At 47.3% G+C, this 20,238-nt stretch overlaps 2 protein-coding genes across 2 annotated transcripts in view; one reads left to right on the top strand and one right to left on the bottom strand.

Annotated features, from left to right (window-relative positions):
• Positions 1-407: 407 nt before the first annotated feature.
• LOC127477358 (T-cell activation Rho GTPase-activating protein-like) lies at positions 408-1,423 on the bottom strand. Its single transcript, XM_051801589.1, has 3 exons — positions 1,149-1,423; positions 614-731; positions 408-481 (listed from the first exon to the last, which is right to left on the bottom strand). Exons 1-3 carry the CDS (start codon positions 1,248-1,250, stop codon positions 408-410), a joined length of 294 nt encoding a protein of 97 aa, XP_051657549.1. The 5' UTR covers positions 1,251-1,423.
• A 15,795-nt stretch (positions 1,424-17,218) lies between these two features.
• Positions 17,219-20,238, top strand: part of TAGAP (T cell activation RhoGTPase activating protein) — a 44,130-nt gene continuing 41,110 nt past the window's right edge. The window contains exon 1 of the mRNA XM_051801557.1: positions 17,219-17,244. The gene's annotated coding sequence lies outside the window, so the exon portion shown is untranslated. The remainder of the gene's footprint in view (positions 17,245-20,238) is intronic.

Genomic DNA, 20,238 nt, shown 5'->3' with positions numbered 1-20,238 from the left:
TGAACAGCAAAATGAAACAAAACGTGAAACCTAACTTAAAACATACACCAGGCATCCATGAATGCTCTAATGCCATGTTCTCTGTAATGTCTGTGACTCTTTTTGAAAATGGGTTCTGATAGGATGTTTCATGGCACAGATTTCTGAGCCCAGCATCTAGACTTTACAGTTTCAGCTCACCTTGAAGAACAAACAGCTCTCAGAGCAGTTAACTTTGATAAGGGAAGTGTAAAAAAGGACATGGATAACATATCAGCTATGCTGAAAATGTGTCTTTCTTTTCTTGTTCCTCCTGAGAAGCAGTGACAAAATAGAGATGCTTGGACCTATTAGGTTGGGAGAATGATGCTGTTTCAAGCCTGCCAGAAAGATCCTTGAGGTATCTGCACATCTGTAGCAAAATGTGCTTACGGCAGATGTTTAACATTAGGATTTAATTCTGTTTTGTGAGTGTTGTCATTTGAACTTCTGGAAAGTGTTCCTGTAGAAAAATACTGCATTAACGTATTGAACTGTCAGCAAATCTCTGGGTTTCCAAGACATATTAACATATCAAATTAAAGAATTTGGCCCAGCAGCCCCAGTCTGCCACATCCCCAGTCCATTCTCATACCTGTGGAGCTGTCTGTGTGCTCTGGTGACTCCTCAGCTGAGGCACAGACAGGGAAAGCAATGTCCTCCTCAAATATTTCTGAGCAGTTGTTTATGAGGAACTCCACCAACACTGTCACCTGCACACAGAAAACAGCTCATTTCAGTCAAAAGGGAAGAACACATATTGAGCAGTCTTTCCTGCCTGGTGCTGCAGACAGATGGATCTGCCCCAATACAAACAAAATGCCATCAGCCACAGCTTTGGCCTCGCTGCCCAGAGGACCCATGGGTGACAGTGCTCACTGTGTGCCTCTTGCCCTCTGCATGCAAAGTATCCAGGAACTGTGCTGGGACTTAGGGGACTGTGGGGCAGCTGCTGCTTTTGCTCAGAGGAGGCAAAATGAGGGGCAGTCTGGCCCATCACATCACAGGCTGAGGGCTACCCTTGATATCCAGGGGTGCTGTTCTGTTGAGCTTTTGCAATCACAGTGGGATCCCTATGGATGGTTCTGAGCTGCCCCAAAGGGAGTGGCTGCTTGGTCAGTTCAAGATACCTTGTCATTCATCTCCTTCTGTACTTCCAGTGGCAGCGTGCTGTCCGTCTCTGGGCTCAGCATATTTGGGCCAACACAGATGGCCAGGTTGCTGGAGTCCATCCTGTTGGTCTCAGCATTTTGGCTGATGTGGTGGAGCAGAGAGAGCAAGTGCTTGAGCAAGGTGAGGTTTGGTTTAGGCAGTTTGTCAGCCACCCTGCATGAACAGAAACAAAATGTGACATTAATTGATGGTGCAGTGGCTTCTGCTTCTCTATTTCAGCATGACTCAATTAAATTCAGACAGACAATGCTTCCTCCAGAAAGAGGCATGTGTGTGCTCACTGTATCATTCAGAAATCCCCAACCACAGCTGACTGTGTGGTTAATTCTAAGATCTTGAATTACAAGGTCTTGATTGAAAGGCAGCATTGCAGCAGCCCATGTCCTTGAGTAGATGGGATGACATCAGGAGCTGCCACTGGAAGCTTCCCAAAAGCAGGTGAAAGCCTGTGGTTGTCCTGTGCAGATTTCAAAGCAGTACCAGTCAGCCTCTACTTCTGCTCTTTCTAAAGAGCAAAACACGGCGGTGGTCTCCACGTGCCCAACTTCAGTGCCAGCAGATATGAAGGCTCCCTTTCAGTGACAGTCCCACAGCACCATGATGCTAGCTGAGACACTGCAGCCTCTGCCCTCTGTATAATAGCCATTTTGTAGGGCAACCACCACTGGGGTTTGTCCTGGACAAAATTGAGTGTAAGTGGCAAGGGTGGGAAAAGAGTCTCACTGGGAAGGTCACAAAGGACTCCGAGACATGTAGCTGAAGCAGGACTGTGCAAGCCAGGGCTGTATGAACCCAGGGAACAGGAATACGGAGAGGGATAAGGACATCTCTTCAAAAAGCCTATGGGCTGCCACCACTAAGTCCTAAGTGCAAAAGTCATTCAGACCCTCAAGATACTTTAGAAAAAGTTACTATGGTTACTTCATCCATCACCCCATAGCTGAGGAGACCCAGAATGAAGGTGGGTAGTTGGGTGTGGGTCAGTCACAGCTTCCAGAGGGGCTGCTGCTCCCCAGGGCATGGGGACTGGCACACAGCTGCTGTCTGCACATGGGTCTGCACAGCTGGGGCTTGGGCACTACAGGGTCCTTGGCTGCTGCAGAAGTTGTCAACTGCAGGTTTTTTGAGAACTGAGGAAAATTGCAGTCCTGAATGTGTCAGCTGGAAGGGAATGGTTTTGACTTTGTGTTTGATAAGAAGCCTGCCCCGCCTGTGGCTTTGTTAAGAAGCCTTTCACCTCCCCACAGGGCTCTCCAGTTTGGCTCTGCGCTCATGGTTGCACAGAGGAGGCCCCGGGGGTTTCCAGCTCCCGGTCCTACTCAGAGCCCCAGCATCATCCCGAGTGTGTGTGTACACGTGGGTGCAAGGGGACGGTAAGCTGACACAGCAGGCGCTAGAGGGCAGGACAGCCCACAGCAATCGGGCTGTAGAAACAGGTAGACACTACTGATGTCACCTATTGCACATTGCACACCCTGCACTAGTGACTTCCCTCCTCTGCTAAACCCCAAAGGCATCGGCCTTTTGAAAAATCTGGTCATATTTATAATGTGAGGATCCAAAATCTAGGGTCACCCTACACAATCCACAGTAAGAGCACCAGAGACTCAGAATGGTTTGAGTTGGAAGGGACCTTTAAAGATTATCTAGTCCAATGCCCTTGACATGAACACATGTCCTCTACTCAGTCCAAACCAGGAAACCAGGATCCTGGATTTCAGGGCTTTCTAACTGCAGCTGCTGAGTGTTTCCACAGCATGCCTCAGCTTTCAAAAAGTTCAGCAGAGCTGTTTCAGTCTGTCATTTGAATGAGATTGGAGGAAAAAATACATTTCCCTGTCTGTATTCAACCACATTTTTGGATGTCCCAGTAAGTAACCCTTGTCATTTCCTTGCCAGGATTTGGTGTTTTAGCTTTCCACTGCCATTAGGAGATGCCTCAGCTGGAGGTGGGAGAAATTGTGCAGCACAGCTCCCGCACACTTTGTGAGAGTGAAGCAGAGGCTTTAGCACACAAATAGGCAGGATGCTGAACTTCTGCTTTCTGTTTGTGGTTCGTACAGAAATCTTCCTGCAATATTCGTGAAGAAAAAGGATGTAGCAGAGTCAAACCACTGAAAGCCAGAAGTTATTCTCTGGAGCAAATCTTCCAAAAAGTTTGTATCCCACCTGGGCTCCAAAAAACCTGGGAAAATTTTCAGAAGTACTTAAGCTCCTGGCTGCTTTGAAAACATGTCCAGGGACATTGTCCATGTGGAAATCTAGTCCCACAGCTCAGTGGAAATGACAGGACACCCCTTTCTTGCTACTGCTTCACTTCTGAAATTGAATACAGAGACACAAATGCCAATTACACATAGAGCAGGATGTGTAAAACCAAATGAAACACTCAACAGCCACCTGGAAAATGGATGCTGTGCCTCAAAAAGCATAGATTATCGTGGGCTCATTACCAAACCCTGGGTAGAGAGCAACCTTGTTCTGTTTGCACACTGCATTAAACTCACTTAGTCTGCAGTCCCAGAGCTGTGATTGGCGATTCATGCCCTCCAGCCCCTCTGGCTGCTTTCCCAAGAGCAGAGCTCCCGGCACAGACCCTGACACCGCTACTACCCTGCTCCCCAGCTAAATAGCTGCCTGCATAAAACACTAGCATTTTCTCTTCATGGAAACCTGGAGGGAGTGCTCAGCAAACATTATGCAATGCACTTAGAGCAATGTTTTCAGAAGGAATGCATTCCTGCTGTCTCTCTGCTCAGGATCAGTAATTCCTCTGGTGCTCTTTGGCCTAAAGGGACAAATACTACCTCATCCCACACTGCCTGATACCTGTTTTCCTTCAGACCATGGAACTGGACTCTCTTGCAAGCAGCTCTTGCTAGTCAGGGCTGGGGATAAGAAAAGGGTGCAGATGTGCCACTTTTCCAAAGTGTACCAACCCTTGAAGATACAGATCCTGAACAGTTGTTGTAGAATGTCCTAGTATACTCAGATCCACCGCATTTGCAATGCTTGACCTATGCGCAGTGGCTCTGGGTATGTGTGATCCATGACATCCCTCCACCTTGTTAGCTGACATGAACAGAAATGTCCATTCAGGGATGACATGAACTCTGAGCTTGGAAATAAACACCAGGAGAGTCCCTCAAGAACATCTGGATGACTGAACAAACCCACCTGGGCACAGGTGGCCTCAAACACACTGCACGTGCCAGCTACCAGCACTGCAGTCAGCATTTGTCCTGGGTGCAAAGTGATTGTGTGGCCCAATGCAAGAGCCAGGTGGTTGCCATTGCTAAATCTCCTTCTGAGCAGAGAACCCCTGAGCTGCAGAGGCACGCCACCCAGCCCCTAGCACACACATGAAGTAAGACTCATTCACTGCATGGTCCCTGTCAAGGATTCAGATCATCACACTTTCCAGCCCTCTGATCCAACCCACAGAGCAACCAGCACACAAATGAGAGGCTGCACATCTTTTTAAATAAAATCTCAAGGAAAGAAGGATTATGGTGTTTGTCTTCCCAAGCCACCGTTACACATGCTGATGCTCTGCTTCCCAGGGAGTGGTTTGACATCTGCCTGATGATGGGAAGCAAGGAATGAATTCCTCTTTTTGCTTTGGTCACATGCACAGCTTTTGCTTTTCTTATTAAGCTGTCTTTATCTTGACCCTTGAGGGGTTTTTTAATCTTATTTTTTCCCCCTGTCCTATTGAGGAGAAGGAACGAGAAAGCATCCAGGGAGATGTCTGGCAACCAGCCAAGATCAACCCACTAGTCCTTTTTCTTGCCACCCAACATGGGGCACGAGATAACGCCAGTTTTGATCTGGGCATACTATAGCTGTGGCAGCTGATAATTGGCAGGCTTCTGCATGGCTCACAGGGCTCGTTTGATTTACAGCATAACAGAGCCTAAGGCTCTGCAGTGGCTGCTTTCAGCTCCTGCCTTTGCTGCAGTGCTTATCTCTGTGTTTTGCTGTGCCTGGAAACATTCTGATAAAAGCAGCAGCCATGTGCTTGGCCCTAGCACAGGTGCCCTCCCTGTGCCAGGAGGCCTGTCCTGCAGAGAGCTGAGGGATTGCATCTCTCTCTTCCCCTCTAGGGCTGATGTGTCTGCCTTCATCTTCAGAGGTCCTCACCAAATCCCTATCTAAGCTGCTTGATTAATGTAATCTTTTTGTCATTTGCATAGAAACTGATTTTAGTCTGATGTCATGAGGAAACAGTTTGCCAGTGAGGTGACAAGGAAATGTGCCCTTAGGCCATCAATCCCTGGGTTGCAGGGTATGTGGGAGGACTTGGGCGGGTGCCTGGGTTATCACCTCCCATAGCCTGTGATCTTGCACCTCTACAGGCATGTAATCCCATTCAATTGGTGCACTACTTGGTGGAGGGGTGCCTTGCCTGCCCCGGTGAAACCCAGAAGCTCTTAGCACTTCCCTAGGGCTTTTCTTGTGCTTCTCGAGCCTCCCTTCAGCACCATCAAGGGAACATGGTTGAGACAGGGACCCAAACCACATCTGGGAACACTATGGATAAGACAGGGATCAAAACCCTAACTACAGTAATTGCCTTAGTAGTCAAAAAGAAGCACTGGATACAGAGGTCAATGCGTCCATATCATCAATTAGTGCAGGAGGAGGAACGGTCTGATCAGGAAGCTGCTCCTTCAGCAAGGAATCAAGAAGAGGAAGTAAAAGAAATCACCGAGAAGTGATAGTGGGTCCCTAACCTTTGGCAGACTTCAAGATATGCTGCAATATTATAGCCACCAGCCAGGCGAGCAGATTGCTGCCACTACCACTGAAGAAGGCATCCAACATCTGAGAGAATTAGTACTGCTGGAAAGTCTTCTACAGTGACCTGGATGACAACCATGTCTCCAAAGATCCTGATGTCCAGTGTACATGAGCAAGTACTAGAAGGGTTGTCCGAAATTCACCAGCATTATATTCCAGCCACCTGGAGATGATGGACTGACTAGACTCTGATATACCAGCTGCGGAGAGTGACCCATAGGATCTGACTTTTGAAGAAAACCTGTTTCTCTCCTTGTACCCACAGGCCAGCACCTTGACTGTCAGGGGTGTCCAGACACACACTGCATGCCACTCTCTGTTTTCTCCTGTGTGACTGGGCAGGGGACATGAGGAATTGAGATGGTGAGCCCCCTATGAGTTAGGAGCCCATGTAGAGAAATTGAGGGGGAAGAGGGAAGGCAGCTGATCAAGAGGGCCATCCAAGACGGCTGTCAGTTCAGCCGCTGTTGAGATGGTGGAAGGCAACCAGCAATCTACCAGGTATGGAAGAGGACTAAGGCTGTCTCCCTGGTTGTAGTGAAGGGACTTCTGGTCTGAAAGGGTCTCCAACCTGGAACAGAGGGTCACTGCCTTTGGTCAGCAGGAGGAAAGTGAATGACTGGCTTTACTGGACTGTGTGGATTTGATGACCTGGCATACTGGATCCGCAGAATTCTAAAGCTTTGGTAGACACTGGTGCACAGTGTAGCCTAATGCCATTACAATACATCAGGTAGGAACCCATCTGAATTTCTTGATTGACAGCTGTCTGTATTGGAGGCTGGGGTAAGCTTAACAGGAGACAAATGGCAAAAGTACCCCATTGTGACCAGCCCAGAGGCTCCATATATCCTTGGCATAGACTGTCTCAGGAGAGGGTACTTCAAGGACCCAAAATGGCAGTGATGGGCTTTTGATGTAGTTGCCATCTTTTAAGTAGCTTCCTGCCTTGCCCAGCCTCCTGGAGGATGCCTCTGTTATGGGGTTGCTGCATGTCAAAGAACAGCAGGTGCCCATGGGTACAACAATGGTGCACCATTGGCAATATACAGCAACCAAGACTCCCCGGTTCCCATCCATGATTCATCAGTTGGAGGGCCAAGGAGTGATTAGAAAGACTCATGAGGTTTTCTTTTAAATCTCATTTTGTCCCCCTGTCCTGCTGAGGAGGGGAAGTGAAAAAGCATCTGGGTGGCATCTGGCAGCCAGCCAAGGTTAACCCACCATACTCCTGTGCACATACATACTCACAGACTTTATACATGTGTTTATATGCCTGAACATACATATGTTCTCCTCTGAGCTAATTCACTTAGTAACAGCAGGCAAAGAAGACCAAGTCAGTTTTACAGATGGTGCAAATGAATGCGAAAGAAAACTTCAGGTTGGAGAGTTGACATCAATTCCTTGAACTAATTATTATTATTACCGTATTCCACACAGCTTCCAGGGAGTAAGAGCGAGCAGTGTTGACTGAATGTCAGTGAAATGCTGTCCCTGTCCCAAGAAAAACCCAGGTGCTGGCACAGGTCCTGCACTGTTCAGGTGGTCTGAGCAGTGCTGTTAGCGACACCTGAGGAGTAATTGTCAACAGAAGCGATGGTACCAGAGCCTGGATCTCAGTATGTACAAGACGTGGCAGATGGAGTGCAAAAGCAAATGGGCTGGCTAGCAGCAGGCACGTTAGTAATGAAGTGTCACAGGAGCTTGCAGACTCCTCTCTGATTTTACTGGGCTATGTTCCAGAGTGCGTCTTCACCTTTTTTTTTCCTTAAGTATCTGCAAATGAAAACCTGCTAAGCTCTTGGATAAGTGTCTCTTTAACTTCTCGTCTCTTATGAATTTCAAATAGCAATTTTTTATTATGTTAATTGGTGAATTAGGCATCCCAGTTAACCTGACACTGCTAACAGGTGTGAGGCTTTGTGCAGATCAAAACGTTTGGTTTTTTTTTCTTTTTAGCATAAGCATCAAAAAGAAGTATGAATTGTAAGAAATAAGATGACCCTGTTTGCAATTCTGATTTTCATTTTCTTTCTTTCACTGCAGTCTTCAGTTGTCCCCTTTCGAAATTATTCAGTATTTTACATGCAGAAAGGTCCTGGCCAAGACACTGTGTGAGCTTAGAAAAAATTTCTTCCCTTTGCAGCAATCCAGAAAACATTTGTGACCTAAACAGCAAAGCAACAGTCTGTCTCAAAACTGTCCAGTTTGAGCTAATATCAAATAATAAACACATTTGTAAATGTAGAAATCAATCACTCCTGATCATGCTGTCTGGGAACATATTGCAACTTCCAGAAAAGCTGGCCGGCATTCATGTCCTGGAGGGCTTAACTGAGCCTTCACAATAGTTGCACTGATGATGCCAAACCTCGTGTAACTTCCCTGTTGATTTCTGCAGGCTGCCAGAGGATGTCACAGAGAGAACCCAGCAGCTCAGAGAGAAGTTTTGTTAGTATTTTATACAAGTGATGCACTCAGCAATAAAGCTGAAAAAATGCAAGAGGAAAAAACCCAAACAAAAGAAAAAGCCCTCCAGAAATCCCTGGATCACTCAGAGCCAGAAAAGGGAGAATAATGCTGGCAGAGCTAGGTACCCAGTTTGCAGTTGCTGACTGTACACAAGCAGGGGGAGAACTGCTGTCATTCAATGCAACTTATGTGGGAGTCTGTATCCACCTGTCCTTTCAAGGGGTCTGAGTGGTTCTGAAAGGTGCTATATTTTGCTGTTTGGGATGTTTTTCCCCTTAGGAGTGCATTGCGGACAGTCAGGGATGTGAAAATTCATCCCTCCCACTCCTCAAGGACAAACTGGAGCTCTTAGTAACCATCCCGCATTTGACAGGACATTTGTCCTTCTCATGGGAAAAAGCAGTTCCTATGCTTTTTTTTCCTAGCAAAAATACCATAATCCAGACTGCAAGAGCTGATGTCCCATCTGTAGGCAATTCATCATTACTTGAAACAAATCCTTTAATTTTATCTCTAGCTGCCAAGCAGCACAACTCAGTGAGAGTAGGTCACTTGTAAAACATGCTGGTTAAGTACAGGGAAGTCTGTAGGAAAATAATCTGCTTTGAACTGATAAAGCTTTCTAGTGCTTGGATAACTTAGACTTCAATAAGAAGATGGAAAGTGTTGGGTAGTAGAAAGTCAATCCCAGTTATTTAAGAGCTCTGTGCAATTCTTACTAGACTTTAAAGGGTGATTCCCCAAACCTGTGCCCAGGACTAGCTGAGGATGAGTTTTCCAGACCGAAGTGGACACTTGAATGGATGATGAATGCATTACAGAGTCTATACCTCCAGGCCAATGGTGATACAGACCCCTAGCCCTTAAGTGACTTGGCCCCATCCCTCGTTCCTACATGCCTGATGGGCACAAATTTAGGCTTCAAGTTCTCCAGCACTGGTGCTCGCTATTTCCGACACCCTACGGTGTTACATTCATACCTACCACGTCGCCTCGGTAATGATCCTGGCAGGGGAGCGCTTGGCTGTGAAGAAGCCGTGAAGGCTTGTTTTCTTCGAGTCTTTCTCTTTTCACTTCATTTCTCGCTGCACCTATCGATTTTTGGGCTCTCCTCTCCCGGCAGGCCCGTCCCTGCCAGCGGCCCGGTCGACATGCCGGCGGACCCCCAGGGTCTGCTGCGGGAGGGAGCGGCTCCTCCCTCGGCGGGGAGGGCTGGGGGCGGCCGGCGCCGGGGTCTCCGCTCACTCTCTCCGGCTCCGTGCCCGAGGCGGACCCGGACCCGCCGCCCAGGGCTCCTGCAGCCCCTCCCGGAGCGATGCCAGGGCCGCGGGCAGGCGGCGGCCCCGCGCCCGAGGCGGTGAGTGCGGGGCGCGGCGGGGCGGGGGTGCGGCGCGGGGCAGCCCCCCTCCTTCACGGGTGTTAGGGACGATGCCGGCCGCTGCCGGCGCAGGTGATTTACGGATAGAGGCAGCTGAGGAACTGCCAGGGATCTGAGCCTGGTCCTGAATCTGGTAACAAGCGAACTTCGAGACTTCCCTCGTACCACTCTGGCGATGCGCCTCCCACGGCACTGGGCCGGTGCCGGACTGCTGGGCTCCGCGTGTTCGTGCTCTCAGCCCCGTAGGGCAGAGCTCTCCTTATCCCGACAATGGGACCGCGGGAGCCGGTGGTGTCAGGGTCAGACGAGCAGTTCCTAGCTGCTTGCCAGAGATGGAATTTAGAGACTGCTTGACGATATCACTGCACTGTCAGATTGCTCTGGTACCGTGTTAGGGCAGCAGAGTCCTGAAAAACAGAACAAAATAAAACCCTCCCCCACGAGTAAATGGACATTGGTTAAAATAAAACCGGGAAGGTTCTTGGCTATATCTGTGTGAGAGAGAGTTAAAAAGGGTTGTGGGTTTGTGTTGTTGTTCTTCTCTTTCTTCTTCTTAAGGAGAGGTTTAACATCATTGCAAGAGACACATTTCACATTAGTGAGTGCTGTGAACTCTGTCCCACAGCACCTGGTAGTCTGGTATGAGCCCAGGACCAAAGCCTGGTCCCCTGGGGTGTCTCAGCTGCAGCGATTGCTCCTGTCAATAGGGAGAAAAGCCCCGGCCACCAGCCCATCGATTTCGAGGCCAGAAGGGACCGTTACATCATTTAGTCTGACCTCAGACAGGAGCAAGGTGCTGGCTGGGCTGGCTGGGAAACAAAAAGAAAACTGCAGAGGACTGAATCTCTGCGCTGAGCCATGGCATTTCTTCATGGCATTATCAGCTTTGATAAATAGATTTTTCTGCTAAAAATGAGATTATTGGCAGGGGCTTTCTGCATGGATCCTTTACACAGAGATGCATGGATGATAAGTAGAAGCTTCAGAGCTTCCAAATATAAAGCCTGGAAGAGTATTTTATGTGATAACTGATCTGGTTTTCCATTTTACCTCCTACTCTTCAAAACTAAGGCTGATGGCAGAAATGGATTATTTTCCAATGAGAAAGCACTTACTTAAAAAAAAAGAGAGTTAAGAAGAAAAAAGAGAAACAATTAACAGTTACATTTTCTTCAAAGTTGTCTGTAGAAACACTTTAAAAAATTGAAAATTTCAGATATGCATATTTTTCTCTCTCTTCTTCCCATTTCTTTCTTTTTAACCTCTCTTTATTTTTCTGTTTCTGAGAGATAAAAAAAAAAGAAAATAGTAGGTGATTATTTAGCAGAGAAAATTGGGATGCTGGCTGCCCCAAGATCAATTTTTACTTAACTTTTTTCAAAAGTAACCTTTCAATACACATTGAAAAAAATTGCTATTTTCTTTAGACATAACACAGCCCCAGTACTCCCATCTATAGCATGAGGGTGGATCCGTCTTACTGCACCTTGATGCTTCACTTCTAGTTTTATGGATCTATTTTACTTAGGCCTGATGCTTTCTCAGAATACCAGCAGTCTCTGAAAATGGAACAAGTTAGTACCAATAAGGCTCTTCACCTTACATCCCACTGTTTTTCATATTAACAATGTCCACAAACCCCTTGCAATGAACGGCACAGGAATGGAGCATCACAAGGAAGTTCAGGCTGTGCTGGGACATGATCCCCTGAGGCAAGAAGGGTGACTTGATTCCGCAGCCCTGTGTATACATCAGTCCGGTGCACCATCTGCCACAGACCTCTGGGTCCTCCTGGGAGCTTGAGAAATGCGTATCTACAGCAGACAGTCATGGATGTCTGGCTTGCGTGATGTGGCAGGAAAAGGGACGACAGTGTTTGCGGTTAATGAGGTCCACTGCAAAGCTGCTTCCTGCAGTAATTTATTACCTTGGAAAGCAGGGGTGTGATGCCAGACAAATAACTGGGCCTGTGGGAGGTCAGGACACCAGGAAGGCAGGATCAGGAGGGTGGGAAGATGAGGGGGAGAACAACATCCCACTACCACCACTGCTGTCTCCAGCAGCAATGCCCAGCAGAACCTAGGGGGGAAGGGGAGGATTTGTCACAGCTGGGTCTTGGAGAACCTTCAGCAAGGCCCCTGTGGAGGCTCTAAATCACACTGATTGCACAGTCAATAAAGAAAATCTCATCAGTCCCAATAACCAGGCTGTCAGCTTTTAAACCTATTTAAAGATCTGTTCGTTATTGTGTTGTTAGAAGTCCAGAATAAGTGCATTGACTCGAGTGATGTTAGTGCCACAATGTAGGAAAAGAGTTTTAATTTAGACCAGACAAAGGCAAATTCTACTTTTATTTATTCTATATAAGCCTGGACCCACACCTTGGGATGGCTAGTTTAATAGAGTGCTGCTGCTGATTTCAGAGAGACCACTCTCTGCCCACGTTGATATAACTGAGACCAGAAATCCTCCTATTGTGTAAATTTGTAATTTCTTTCCCAGCCTGCCTGATTGAGCCAAACCAACCCCTCACCTAAGGGAATATCTGCAGGGCAGCTCTTGCTGGGTGCAGTGGGGGAGCAGAGCACCCAACAGATCCCAGGAAGTTCATGCCCTGGTCCATGAAGGACAAAGGAGATGGACAATGCCACCTATCTGTGTGCCACTGGGAAATACTTACAGAGGGTTGCCCATCTGGAATGTCAACTAGTTGGAACTGACTGTAGAAAAAGCCAGGGCATGCACCAGTCAGGGTTTGCCTGCACTAATAGATTAAGAAGCACTTGAGAATTCTCCCTGGCACTGCAGCATAATTATCTATAATCATTATAAATTAGAATATCACACATAAACTGTTAAAGCCAACCCTGACACTTGCTTTGGCCCATGCCAAGTAGCACTGCCCTGCTCCACCACTGCCCTCTTTGAAGCACCAACATCCTGGGCTGTTCCTAGTGGGGAGCAGAGCCCTGCCTCAGGATTAGCAACACTGGCTACCACAGGCACAGCCTGAGCCATGAAACCAGCAGCATCTGCAGGTGGTGTGTTTTGGCAGTGCAGCATCTCCGTGCTTCTCATCCCCCCTTGCTGCTGACCTCAGGCAAGAGACAAAATTGGGAAGAAAATCAGGCAAAAGCTCATTTAAATGACTCAGTGCCCTCAGGAGCCCCTTTTTCTTCCCTTTTTGGTGGTCTGATGTGCTGGGGTCGTCACAACTGCCCCTGCCCCAGCCTCCTCTGCATGTGCACATGCAAGATGTGGCCAGAGAAATGAAAGTCCCTGGGAATTTCATTGTGTACCCTGGGAAAAGCTGGTTGAGGAAAGGCAGGTTTACCTACCAGCACACCTCCTGGAAGCTTCCTGGGCTTCCCTCCCTGCTTCTGCTTCTGGTGTCTCATGCAGTTTGGTTTAAGTGACTATTTAATGTGAACTGTGTGAAATATCTCTGTTTCTGCCAGTGATGGATTTTTTCAGGAGAAGAAGGAAGAACAGAAGTTTGCTGTTTTCTCAAGGACTCTCACCTAGTGTGGTGAAGGGGGCAAAGAGGCTTTTAGTTTGTCCTTAAGGATTGTAGAAGTATGTTTTGAGATGGGGGGGGCATTTCTTAAAGTCACAAAGAAACAAAAGTCCAAGGTTTTAGAAATGGGATTAGTTTTCAGCTAGTGCTGGCCCTTGCTTGCTGAAGAATCTGGCCACCTAAAAGTCTCTTCAGATGGCAAAATCATGTCCCTGTATACACACTTTGAAAGACTTTCTGAATGAGTAAAAACAAGCAATGCATTTGCTCCTATAAACCAGCAGGATGTAGTTAGCTCATCTGAGGAAGAATGACTGAATTCTGGATTTTCAGGTTTTTTTGGGGGGAGTGCTTTGAGATAAGAAAGGAGATTTGACTTCTCTTCCAGTTTCAAAAAGGAAGTAATTTGGTGCCAGCATTGTTCAGCACTCTCAGGAACCTATATCCCACCACTGCAGAGCAGTGGGATATTTTTTAGACTTTCCCTCCTGTTTTTCTGGTTATGGTTGAGTCTTTGGGCAGCTCTCCTTGTGGGTGTCTGGGATGAAGCCCTTGTGTGGTGCATGTAGGTGATTTCCTTAAGCAAATGGCTCCCAGGGAGTGCTTCTAAAATTCTGCCATCTGCAGGTGCCATCCTTGTGTTATCTGCTGTGTGCCTCAGAATGAGAGCAGGTCACAGGCTAGAGTAAGAAGGGCTGGAGTTAAACTTGCGGCAGAAACTGTGATATCCTCCATGAAACAAGCAGAGATTTCTGTTAAGTGGAGGAAAAAACCCTGAAGAGAGAAAGTATGATGTAACTGATAGTCAATACTGACATAAATGTGATCAAATTCTCCCAGCTCTTGGAGCACAAGGCAAAGTTAATTTGTCTTCTCTGCACCTGCTTCAGTCTTTCAATAAAAACCACACTTAGTTTTTTTCCACCAAAGTAGTGGCAACACTTGGCAATAAAGTGTTTCTTCATGACATAACATTATTTGGTTCAATAAATCAAATAATAAATCCCTTGTATTTGGAGTGAGAGGAGGTACATCAGGTCTGATATTTTCACTGGTGTCAAAATGTGCATGTGTGTATATATGTAACTTGAAATATATAGCTCATTTAATCTTCGCTATATGTGCTTAATAGATGAAATTGTGGCAACTCTAGAACAACAGGAATAACAGCAATAGGAATAATTTGCTTTACACTAGTTTGGGGAGAGGAACAAACCCATTCTTCCCTGCAGTGCAGCACTATTTCCTCGCCATCCTGGTGGCATATCGATCCAGGCACCATGAGCATCATGCTGCCACCACCTGTAACCCCCATCCCACCCTGGGTGGCAGTTGGGAAGGTTGTGTTTCCCTGAGCATCTCCTGCCTGCTCTGCAGAGAATGTGCCTGGCTGGTCCTAGGCAGATTCAGAAAAGGTTCCCAGCCAACCTTTTGGAGCCATGTGATGGCAAATGTCGCACCAGATTAAGAAACTAGTGTCTGCCCTCCCATGTGCATCCTGTTTGGGAGTCTGCACTGCACAGTCCTTGTGGGTTTAAATGGAGGCAGGATGACGGACAACACTGAGAGTTCTATAAGTTCATGTGGTCAGTGCTCATGATACAAGGGAGTAAGCTGGGGAGAAAATGGGCCTCTGCCTGGGTGAGGATTGATTCTCACTTCCCTTGCAGGGTACAGATATTTCCCTTGCTGTATCACTAAGCTAGTGTTTTATTCTGACACTGCAAAACCTGTGATGGCTAGACCGTGCCTTTCACACAAATGCTATTTTAAACTGGAGCTGGAGGACTACCCCCAGCCAGAGTCCCAAGGGGCTCAAGCATGAGGACAACACCCTACAGCATCTTAAGAGAACAACCTTTTCCCAAAACACTTTTAACTCCGTGAGCTATGAAGTGACTGCTGTGAGAGCAGCGCAGGCTTTGTCACGTACTGACCTTTTGTTGAGCAGCTGAGTGTAGAAGACCTTCTGGTAATAATGAGTCAACACTTCAAAGAAAAGACCTGCTGCTCTGATAACAGACTCATGTACATAGTAAGCAATTTCAGTGTTCATTTCTTTGACTTCTGATTGTGTAAATTTAGGTATTTGTAAAATGTAGGCAGCAAAAAGGGCCATGATAGTACAGGCAGGAATAAGCATTGCCTTCAGAAACCATATCCTCTGCAGGTATGAAGCAGTCTCACCTACTTCTGTCACACAAATTCCCACATCCAGAGAGGCCACAGGATTAAATATACCAGTGTCAAACTGATATAAACCAGGAGTAAATATACAAGGCCACTCCTGTCTTTCATTCTTCCTAGCAGAAAGTAGTTTTCTAATATCTCAAAGCAGTGCTGCGGCAGCTTCATGGTCATGCCTGCCAGCACTTTTCCCTGCAGCCAGAGCAAGGTGACTTCTGCTGCTGCTGCTTTACTTTTTCTGGTAATAACAACTGGGAACATCACTCATGTCCTCTGGGAAACTGCATTTGCTATTTTGGGTTACATGGGCTGGGACACCACAGGGGTGGTCTCAGCCGGATGGACTCCCCATAATCCTTCACAGGGCTTGGTCTCTGACACCTTCAGGGAGGACACTGTGCCTGCCCTTTGTGCTGGGCTGGTTTGCACTGACTTAGTGAGATCTTGGTAGAGAAGATTTGCAGACCCCAGCAGCAAGGCTTGTTTGCCATTTTAAACCACATGGAATGGTATGCTGCTAATAAATTTTCAGGAGTAAACATTGAGAGTTAGAGGTAAAAGCTGCTGAAATTCTGATTAATCTGAAACAAAGTTCAATAAAAAGCAGATGGTGTTTGATAATCATTCTTTTCCTGCTCAGTAAATGAGGCCAAATGTTCAGAAAGTTCTCTGTAAATATATCACCCTGCTTTTCAAGTATCTCAAAGAAATACTGAAATATGACTTTAATAAGACAGGCATCCCCCAAAGGGTGATAACCTGCCCTTTATTGGCCTCATGTCAACACTTGGCAGCAAGGAGCCATTTCTTGACTCTGATGCTCCTCTGTTGTGTCACTTGTTCCTAAAATAGCCTTGTTCCTTAGCACTCATGCTTGTGTTCAGATGGCGGGCAGCCACATAGAACCTGCTGTCCCAAAGCACAGATTTCAGGGATTTTAGGTCTTTAAGGGAGCTCCCCCATGGATTTGCAGGAGGCAGCTTACCCACTTCTAATTGAAACAAGCTTGGTTGCCTCTGCATGCTGGGCTCATTAACAGCAGCCTCCTCTCACCTTGCATTACAGAGTGTGGGGGTCTGTATCCAACCCATCTGCTCCACGGGCCTTTCAGAGTCAGTGCAGAGAAATGGGCACTTCTGGAAAAGGACATAGCTCCTCTTCTCCCAGGCTGGCTGCAGAAGTGGGGAGGGAAGAATGGTGTCCTACAAGTGTCCATGTCTCCCCACTGCCCGTAAAAGGAGCTTGGGTTGAGCAGCCACTGTGGTGCTGAGGTTGCTCTAATTTAGTCAGACACCTACAGGGTGCCTCAGCTGGTGGCCCCAGGGCTTTGCCTACAGTGCTGCAACTGTGCACCTGCCTTGGCCAGTGCTGCCGAGCCTGGCTGGCTCCATGGGGCAGCAGCTGTTATGCCAACCACTGGGAGTCAGAGCCTTGCCACTTGAGGGGAAATTTGGCAGCATCCAGGACTTAGGAGCACAAACAGACTTTATCCTCCTCCCATATACACTTTGTAGCAATGACTTCTGTAAATACTCAAATCCCTCACCTTTGTGGGAGCTTTGCTGGAAAATGGGAACTGATAACAAACTCATTCTTGCTTTCAGCCCCTCAAGACTGTTCCTTCCCGCCGGTGTTCAGCACCATCGCTCTTATTCAGCAAAGGTTTGAGCAAGCCATGGTTGCCTTCAGCCAGGTACGTACATTGAGTGCCTGCACAGATGTTTAATGCCAAGGGGCAAGGCAGTACACCTTGGCTTGCCCATGCATATATCATATGGCACCGCTGTCAGTGTCCTGCACTAGAGGACCTCAGGCCAGTCGCAGATGTGGGAGTGCACATGTGGTGCCTGGGGCAGCTGAACTGGCAGAATCGTGAGTTCAGTGGGGGCTGCTGTTGTAGAGGGGATGGAGGAGAGAGCTGGTGGGAACTGCCCTTCCTGGCATTGGTCCCAGCTGCTTTTCCCTCCCTCCCACCAGGCCTGTGTGAGCCCAGCAGTACCTGAGCCTCTTTCCTCCGTCTCTTCCATCTCATGCCAAGGACTGCTAGTGCTGGCTCCTTGTTCACATTAGTTTCAGCTTGTTTTGTTAAGAAGCTTCCATTGGCAGTTTCCCCTGAAATGCATTTTGACTCTTTATTTTCCTGCTGTTTTTCTTTTGAGTAGCAAAGCCTTTAAACCAAGCAGAAGAGTTGGCTGTGGTAGCCTTATTTTACTCCAGGTCACAGCGTACTTACAAAAACCAATGGGAAGTACCTGCTGATCTTAGTGGCAGTGACTCCTTCCTTTATTGAACTGATTTCCAATAAGCAGAACACTGCTATTTGAGCTGCAGCTACTTCACTGCAAACCCCTGACTTCCCTTCTAATAGACACAGTGCAGTTAGTCAAACAGCACTGCTAGCTGGGCATGGTGGTGTTGCAAGTAGGCTTATTATGTATTTAAAACAAACTCTTTCGGAGGAAAGGCAGGAAGGGCATCAGCATCTTGGATCTTCAGGTGCTGAAAGTCCAAGGTCTTGAGCACTCTTTGCATGGGGAATGGGGCAAGTTGTGCTGTACGAGCCCTTACTCATTAATTATTCTTCGGTTATATCTCTCTTCAGAGAGAGCACATTTTTTTGCATTCGTTTCTTGACATGAACATCAGGAGCTGTCAGACTGTGAGAAAGGCTGAGTTTAACACATTTTTCTTTTGCTGGAAACATTCCTGATTGAAGTCTGTGCAGTGGCTCTGTGTGGCACCTCCTGGCTTTCCATACAGCTCCATCTCAGAGCCCAGAATCATCCAACAGCCAGGGGGACAGGTGGAACTCAAACACCGAACAAGCACTCACTGCTCTGTTTTCTTTGATGCCATAATTTGCTAGGTGTTACAAGTGAAAAATACTATCACACACCCTACTCCACAAGTGCCACAAACTCCAGCAGCCTGCAGGAAAAGAAAGGCTGTTGATGTCTCTATAAGAAGGAGACAGCAGCATCCCTGTGTTAGCTTGTGATGGGAGATCAGCTGGAGGGGCAGTTGTGTCCCTTGTCCATCCCTGAGTCCCTGCCTCCTCCAACCTCTAGCTTTGGCTTTCAGAGCTGTGTCTGTGTGGAACAGACCATACTGGGCAGGAAAGTGGTCCCAGTGCCTCATCCCCCCTTTGTGCTCAGTATGGTCCATTTCTGCAAGGAGATAGCATTTACCAAGAGCACAGAGCAAACCCTGTGGTGTAATCCATGTTGTTGCTGGAGCCATCAGATAATTTGCAGCTAGTGTCAGCACCTAATTTGTCTGTGCCCTGGGTGTATGGAAGAGGGAGGTGTGCTCTGGCAACCTCAGATTTTATTGCGACCTCTCCAGACAAAGCCAGTTTAAGATATCTCAGCATCTGACAAGCAAATGTCAGATGCCAGCACTGACGTGCAGCACTGCTGCACGTATTGTAGAAAACAGAGGGAGAGGGCAAGCAGCAGAACCAGGAGAAATATCCAAATAGCCAGTGGGACCCGGGTTTTCCTGTTTGTCCTTCAGGCAGTGAGCTGGGGCAGGGCAGAGCAGGAGCTGCTGCTCCTCCACACAGCTGTTCAGCAGTAGTGGCTGCCTCCCTTTGACCCAAGCCTTGCCTTCATAGTGCTCTCTGGGCAGTGTGGGCAGGAGGGCTGGGATGGTTTTCACACTCTTGGCAGCTTGCTCCCCTGGGTGGCTCCCTGCTTAGCCTATCCCTTGAGTTGGTGTTAATCCTAATAGCTGGGTAGAGCCCCAGCTGCTTCATTGGCATGTGTCTGACAGCACTAATGGCCATAAAGGCCTTGAATCAGCTCATCTCACAAAATGATGTATCATTTCCACTGAATACACTGAAATCAATGAATAGGCAAAAGCTCTGAGGTGCAGAAGAGGCTCATGTGAAAGTCAGGTTAAACCGAGCTTCCTTTGTGCTGCACCCACAGTCCCTCCCCGAGACCTCACACCTTGTGACCAAGCCACTGGTGGCTTCACCATGACATGAAGCAATGGAAAAGGCCCACAAAGCCCAATGGAAAGAGATTTTTGTGTGTCTGTGATCAGCACAAATTAATCAGCCTTTAAATGAAAAATGTCTTTTGTATTTCAAAAAATGTTGCCATCTTGGGGAACACTCCAGACTTGCTACCTGCAGACACGGTCTAGAGCCCCTGAATCTATAGAAGCATAAATAGAAAAGCCACCACTACACTTAATAGAAGGAAAATTTTCACAAGGTAGAATCGTTATGAGTAACCCACCTTCATAAAGCTGTCACCTTTCAGGATTGAGAGGAGTCACAGAGGGAATATTCTCTGGGTTTTTTTCTGTGCAGGCAGTAACCTATACAAATACCACAGAGCACTTACTGGAGCATTACTCTTCATAGCCACTATACAAGCGAATTTCACACGGGGGCAATAGCCTTTGTGATTTGGTTGCCACACCTGTGAACCATCTGGTCCTGACTGTTCCCAGTCTAAATGGTGATTTTTTTCCTCTTCCCTACAGAAGTTCACAAACAACCAGACTGGGTTAATGCAGGTGATTGTAGTAACTGAACCATAAGTCATTTCCAGAAAATTAATGAATTTATTATCCTGCAGATTCAGCTATCTAGAAACTAGTTCTCTCCAGCCCTCAAACCAATTCCTGCTTGCAGCAGCATGCAGGATACACTCTAATCAACTACTGCAGA

Source organism: Manacus candei, unplaced genomic scaffold, assembly GCF_025592945.1.
Source record: "Manacus candei isolate 608988 ecotype Guabito, Panama unplaced genomic scaffold, ASM2559294v1 h1tg000052l, whole genome shotgun sequence".
Taxonomy (NCBI): domain Eukaryota; kingdom Metazoa; phylum Chordata; class Aves; order Passeriformes; family Pipridae; genus Manacus; species Manacus candei.
The sequence above is the reverse complement of the archived record's forward strand: the minus strand, read 5'-3'. Positions and strand labels throughout refer to the sequence as shown.

Bases quoted from the DNA above. Each gene is read 5' to 3' on its own strand.
- LOC127477358 (XM_051801589.1), bottom strand. From the start codon at position 1,250: ATGGACTCCAGCAACCTGGCCATCTGTGTTGGCCCAAATATGCTGAGC. The intron at 732-1,148 runs GTATCTTGAACT...TTCTGTGTGCAG, and splicing joins AGAAGGAGATGAATGACAAG to GTGACAGTGTTGGTGGAGTT. The intron at 482-613 runs GTATGAGAATGG...ATTTTTCTACAG, and splicing joins GCACACAGACAGCTCCACAG to GAACACTTTCCAGAAGTTCA.